This window comes from Grampus griseus (genome assembly GCF_964374135.1).
Source record: "Grampus griseus genome assembly, chromosome: 1".
In the NCBI taxonomy this organism is placed as follows: Eukaryota; Metazoa; Chordata; class Mammalia; order Artiodactyla; family Delphinidae; genus Grampus; species Grampus griseus.
Genome location: NC_139017.1, coordinates 181,692,376 through 181,698,808, shown reverse-complemented (window position 1 = coordinate 181,698,808; position 6,433 = coordinate 181,692,376). Strand labels below are relative to the sequence as shown.

At 69.6% G+C, this 6,433-nt stretch overlaps 1 protein-coding gene across 3 annotated transcripts in view; it reads left to right on the top strand.

Moving 5' to 3' along the window:
• Nucleotides 1–3,207: 3,207 nt before the first annotated feature.
• The window catches only part of PRDM16 (PR/SET domain 16), a gene marked incomplete at its 3' end in the record, with an annotated part of 319,136 nt that continues 315,910 nt past the window's right edge, over nucleotides 3,208–6,433 (top strand). For all 3 annotated transcript variants that reach the window (XM_082678414.1, XM_082678415.1, XM_082678413.1), the window contains exon 1: nucleotides 3,208–3,315. In XM_082678414.1, the coding sequence (XP_082534540.1) occupies nucleotides 3,279–3,315 (37 nt within the window). In that variant the 5' untranslated portion in view covers nucleotides 3,208–3,278. The remainder of the gene's footprint in view (nucleotides 3,316–6,433) is intronic.

Here is a 6,433-nt window from a genome sequence, read left to right as displayed (position 1 = left end):
AGGGTACCAGGGACGGGCTGGGCGGCACTTGTGTGCTCCCACCCCAGTGCGGAGTCCCCAGGCCCCAGCTCTGGGCCGGCCACAAGAATTCCCCAAAGCTTAGCTCAGTTTGAAAACAGCCTTTAAACCTTTTAGTACCATTGAAATGAAAACTGCCTTATTCTGGCTGAGCCCCCCCGGCCCAACCTGTTTCCCCAAGTCTCTTCATGTCAGCGGCGGGGCAGGACACAGAGCGGGGCGCCCCGGAGGACCTGCCTCTGATTTTCCCTGCTCCACCCTTTTGCTCCTCAGGACTCTCCCTGAGGCCTGACCTGCTCCCCGTCAGGTCTAAGTCTCACCACGCGGGGGCAGGGCCTGGCCAGGCCGGGACCCAACCTTGGCCGGGGCCATGGCCTTGGGGACGCCTGCCCGGGCTTCTCAAGCTGATGTGGCTGGCACCCTGGGGGTGTCAGCACCTCGGCTGTCTCCCTTGGTCACTAGCTTACCCCTCCCCAGGCAGGCTCTGAGCTGTAGTTCTCCCCACCCTCCAGGGCCCTAGGGGACACGGGCAAGAGACAGCGCAGCCGGGCCCTCTCCCCGGACGCCTGCCCGCCTCTCCTGGGCCCCGGCAAGGGTGCAGTCCCAGAGTCCGGAGGCTGCCCCACAATTTTAACCACCTCATGAGCTGAGGGAGGGAGCACAGAGAGGGCCTGAGTGAGCTGGGGCACCCCCAGAAGAGGCTGGGCCTTCCTGACCTCGGGTCCTGCCGGCTGCCACTCGGGTGGGAGAAGCCGTGCTAAGCTGGGGGTGGGGTGCGGAGGGGACCCCCTCTCTGCAGGTGGGAGGGCTTCACGGGAGCCACTGTATTCTCCCCAGGCCTCACACCTAACCTGGCTGGGAGAATCTGGGGTGCCGAGGCGGGAGGGAGACCCTGTGTCTGTGCTCTTCTGGGCAGCGCCCCAGCGCAGTTCTGCTCCCCGCTGGAGCCTGCCGTGGCTGGGCGAGGGAGACGGCTCCAGAGCGGGGGGCTCCAGCTCCAGAGCGGGGGGCTCCAGCTCCCTTCCTGCCTGTCCCAGCGACCCCCCCCACACACACACCCTCGGCTTGAGAGGACTCTGAGCCCACGAGGACTTGCAGCCATGCCCTAGCCCCCCGTGGCGACTCTCCTCCAAGCCCCGGGGGCCTCTGAGCCTGGGGGTTCTCTGCCCAGTCCCTGAGGAAAGATGGTCAGGGTTCGGGAGGCGGCGAGGGGGAGGCGGCGAGCCACAGGCCCTTGGAGGGCTGAGCTCAGGCCAGGGGACTGAGCTGACGGTGAATTCGGGCCGCCACCGCAGGCAACACTCACCAAGGGCCGGAAACAACAGAGGCGGCGGTCAGTGGGCATCCCGGCCGGGCAGAGAGCGCCTTCTCCGTCCGGGTCAGCAAGCGAGCGGGCTCAAGCCTGGACACACCACCCCCCAGCAGTGGGGGCTCCGTCGGGGTTCGAATCCCGGCAGGGAAGCGGCTGAGGACGGCCGAGAGGCCAGGGTGGAAGGCTCAGCGTGCTGCCGCCGCTGGCTTTTGACAAGCCCGGCTCCGTCGGGCTTTCCTCTGGGGTAGCGTGGGCCATGCGCCCCTCGGCATCGGGGCGCCTCTGCTAGGACCCCGAGGTTTTGGGGGCAGCTCCTTGGACATTGCCAGTTCACCTCTTTTATGGCGAGGACGCGGGGTTCCGAATGTAGGTCCCAGCGGAGGCGCCACTGGTCTCACTGCACAACAAAGGGGAGGGGCACGGCCCGGAGCCCACCCAGGGCGGCAGAGACCCCGCACCGCGCACACGACCCCTCCCCGGCTCAGGGAGACTCTCTGGCAGCTGCAAGTCCCGCGGCCTGGCAGAACCCTGGTACTTGAAAGAGCGCGGGGGTCAGCGCCTCCGTTTGCTTCCAATTCTTTCTCGAATCCCAGACATACTCGAGTGAGCAGTTCTCAGCGTCCCCTCCAGGCCCCTGGGCCCGGAACACGCTGCCTGCGCCCAGCCTGCCCCTCCGCCGCCGCCCCTCCGAATTTGAGGGCTGTGGGGCAGAAGGAACGCCCAGTCGGCTCCCGCCCGCGCTCCGGCACCTGCTCCTTCGCTGGCTCTCCCACCCGAGACGCACCTGGGCCGCGCAAGGGCAGGGGGACGTGTCCCCAGAGGCTCCGGTCGCTCGAGGTGGCCCAGCTCGGGCGCTCGCGCCGCTGGGTACTCACCTGGGGCCGCGGAGGCAGGAGAGAGCGGGCCGGCCCGAGGCGGCGAGGTGCAGGGCGCCCGGCGCTGGGACGGCTGCCCCGGCGCCGCCTCCCCAGTGCCCGGCGCGCTGCTCCCTACGGCTCCGTGCGGGACCGAGGGCGGCGGGTCCGAGTCCCGCCCGCCGGCCCGGGCAGTGGCGGAGCGCGGAGCTGGCGGCGCTGCCGCTGTTGTTTTTGAGCCGCGGAGCCCGAAGCTAGAGCGGTTGGGTGGGGGCGAAGGGGTGGGGGCGGGGTGGGGGCGGGGGCCGGGGAGGCCCGAGGGGGGCGGCGGGGCCCGAAGGGGGCTTCGAAAGAGCCGGGTTCGGGCGATCGCGGGCCAGGGGCAGGGGCGGAGGGGAGAGCCAGCAGGAAAGCGGGCTGGGGCGACGGTGAACGCAAAGCTTTTTAATTAGTAATAAAATGCAATAAGACGAAGCAAAACCAGCCAGACCCGCGTCCGAACTGTCGGCGCGTTTGCCCCCATATCCAAGGAAGTCTCGAGGACAAACGCCGCCGCCACTCCATCTTCGGCCCCAGCTGGGGCGGGAGCAGCAGCGCGACGCGACTCAGGGGAAGGGGGGGGCGAATAGTCACCTCGCCTCCGGGGCCACCTGGGTCCTTTTAAAGTGTCCGGGGTGCGGGCCCCGGGCGGGAGCGCCGAGCACGGAATGTTTTCTTAAAGGGCCAGTTCCGAGCTGCGCTGAAAGGGGAGGGGGGAGGGAGGGGGAGGGAGGGGGGAGGGAGGGGGGAGGGAGGGGGAGGGAGGGGGGAGGAAGGGGGAGGGAGGGGAGGGGGAGAGAGATAAGTGAGGTGAAGACCAGGAAGGCCGAGGAGAGCCCCCCAATCCCGCGCCGAGGAGGCGGCGGCGGCGGCGGCGCGACGATGAGGATGATGAATACATTGCAAAGTTTTTTTGGCCCCGGCGAGGGGTGTCAGATTGAGTGCTCTGTGCGCATGTGCGAAGGTGTCCAAACTGACAATGCTGGGGAGATGAAGATAGTGTGTAGCTGCTTCTGGACTCAAGGAGGAGGAGAGAGATTCCGCGAGCCGACACCATGCGATCCAAGGCGAGGGCGAGGAAGCTAGCCAAAAGTAAGTCTCCCGCGCTCGGCCGCGCCGCGCCGCCGGGCCCGGGCCGCGGGGCCGGGGCGCCCGGGCCAGGGGTGCGCGTCGGGGCGCGGCCGGCGCGCCTCAGGCTCTCGGCCCCCGGATCGGCCGCGCGGCCCGGGGGCTGCTCCGCCTCCCGCGCTCCGGGGCGGCCGGGCTCGGCGCGGAGGCTCGGGGCGCCCGGGCCGCGCGCTCCCCGAAGGCGCCGGCCCCCTCCTCGCCGAACCCCCTCCCCCCCCCCAGTGTCAAGCGCTCGGGCCCGGGAACCCGAGGCGCGCGGTGGGGGCCGGGGAGGGGGGCGGAGGGGGAGGGCTGGGGGTGGAGGGGAGCGAAAAGCGAAAGTTAGCGAAAAGTTGACGAAAGGGGAGAGCAACTTTTTCCTCCTCGCTCGCTCTCTCCCTCTCTCTCCGAGTGGCTCTCAGTCCTGGTCAAATCATATTCCGGGCTTTTGAAATAGTGGGCGCTAGAGCACCGCCTTTGGCGTCCGCCAGCCGGGCGCAGAGGAGGGAGACCCCGAGCCGGGGAGGGGGCGCAGGAGGGGGCGCGGGCCGGCGCCCACCCGGTTCCTCGGGCGCAAGGGCAGGGGTGGCGACGGCAGGACAGCCACTGGGGGAGCAAAATGGAGGCGTTTTCCTGGGCTTGGAACTATGGTCGTGAAGTTTATTCCCAACTGGTGCCCCGCGCGGTGGCGGGCGCTCCTGCGCGACTCCGGCAGCCCGCGCGGCCGCCTCGGCGCCGGTGCTCCCGGCAGGAGAGTTCCCACTGGGCCGCCTTCCTCCCCGCCGCCGCCGCCGACCTCGGCCCCGCTCGGACCCTCCCGCGCCCGTTCGCCTGGCACCGCCCCGAGGCCCGGCGGGGACAGAGCTGCCCCCGGCGAGACTGCCCGGTCCCCGGTCTTACTTTCTCTTTCGCTCCGTCTCGGGCCGAGCCCAGGGCTCCGCGCGCGCAGCCCGCCGCCAGCCCGGTCCTCGCCGCCGGCCTGGTGCGCTCGCCGCCCGCCCCACAGACCGCCGCCGCGCCTGGGGCCATCCGCGCGCCCTCCGCGCCCCGGCCGCCGGCGCCATCCGGTGCCAGGCCCGCGGGCCCGGGGCTGCGGCCCGAGAGGCGGGCAGGTGGGGGCGGCGGCGCCGCGGCCCGGCGAGCGCGGCTCCCGAAGCCCGGCCGCGGCCCGGCTGCAGCGAAGCGGCGAGCGCCGTCCCGAGCGTTCTCGGCTCCTCCAGCTCTCGCCGCCCCCTCCTCCGCGGCCGCCCGCCCACCCGCAGAAGGGGCGCCTGGCCTGCTCCCCTGGGGAATCCCTGCCGGACCACCAGGCCGATCGGTCCGGTCCTCCTGGGCCCGACCCTGCCCGTCCGGGCCTCGCAGCACGCAGGGCCGAGCCCCCAAGCGTGAGCCCGGGGGGCGCGAAACTCGCGGCACTTTTCCGAAGAAGTCCTACCCTCTCGGTTCGGTGCTCGGCAGAGGCTCAGCCGCACCGCCCCCTCCCCCCGAGTCGTAGGCCTCGCGTCGGGCCCGCGGGGGAAAAGCAGCTCCCAGCTTCCGCAGGACGACCCTGGACTCCGCCCGCAGCCGCTCGGGGCCCCTCGTTGAAGCGCCCATTTCCAGCCGGTCTCCTCTGCCCAGGGCTCGTGGCTTCGGCCTCCCCGGCCTCCCGTGACCTCTGGCCCCTCTTGGTGCGAACAAGGCCCCGCGTTCGGTGGCTTGCGCGCGTGCTATCTGCCCGCCGGCGGGCGCGCGGAGTATGCGTGTTCGTGTGCGTGTCAGGGTCTGTTTGTGCACCGCGGATCTCCTCAGTGGCTCGGCTCCCCGGCGGCAGGCTGCCCGGGTCAGGCTCTCCCGAGGAAGGGCCCGAAGCTGGAGCGAGAAAGTGGAAAGCGGCCGAATTCTCGCCGGGCCTTCGCTGCAAGCGAGAGGCCGGCTCAGGGTGCTCGGCGCGGCCGCGGAAACTTGTGAGCGTCCCACGCCCGCCGGCTGCCCGTCTGGCCCTCAGCTCTCTGTGTACTCCACGCCAGCCAGGTGGGGAAGGTTCCCGGCCCGGCTCTGCCTAGGGCCTTAGAATGGGTGCCTGGCAGCGACCTGCAGCCCGGCTCAGAGGTGGGAGAACTGGACCCAAGGGTAGGGCAGAGCACAGGGTTTCTTTTCCTGGGAGTCCTTATTGAGAAAAAGCCGGCGCGGAGCAGGGCTGTCAGGCCCAGACCCAGCTGGAGCCACACTGGAGTGAGCTGTGGGAACCCCTCCTGCCTGTGCTCCACAGCCAGGACAGCTGCCCCCAGCCCTCCCCAAAAAGGTGGCCCAGGCAGGCACGGGACCTCGCTGCCTGCCCGACACAGATCACTGGATCCACTGAGAAATTTCATTTCTTTGGACAATATTTTAAGCAGATGTGGGCGTCCCGAGGGACCTGACTCCATTACCTGAATCCGAGGCAGTGGGGCAGACCCAGTGCCACCAACAGAACCTCTCCCTCCAAGCCACATCCCGGCCAGGGTCAGGGGGCTGGGAGCAGGGAAGAGGTCATGGTTCCGAGGCCAGTGTGCGGGACTGGGTTGTGCCTGCAGCCGTGTACCAGGCATGGAAGGACAGCCAGGTCGGGGCTGGGGTGTGACCCCCCCCATCCAGAGCTTGGGGGGCTGCCCTAGAGGGTGCATCTGGGGCTCTGATTTTGTTTGTGTTTCCCCAGGACCCCACTCCAGGGGGTCTCTCCCGCTGGGTCTGCGTGCTGGCTGAGTTGGTAGCAACTTTGGGGCCCACACTGGGGGCTGTGAGTTGAGCTTGTAAGGTCAGAGGACACTGGGGCACTCAGGCCAGGGCTGCAGGTCAGCTGCTGGGAAGCCCTCCATCTCAAGCTGGGCCTGGGAAGCCTGAGCGGGGTGAGGACAGGTCGGTGCCAGGGTCCCCTCACACACGGCTAGGCTTTGCTGGCCGGTGGGGAAACGGGGCCGTCCCTGCCCACACTTAAAAATGAAATGCCACACAAAAGCTTCGTGTTTCTGCCGCTGTTGGGGGCCAGGTGGGCAGATAGGGACCCAGTGGGAGGAAGGATGTGGCCCCGAAACAGCAACCAGCCAGGGCCCTCATGGAAGGGCCCGTGAGGCCTGATCCCCGT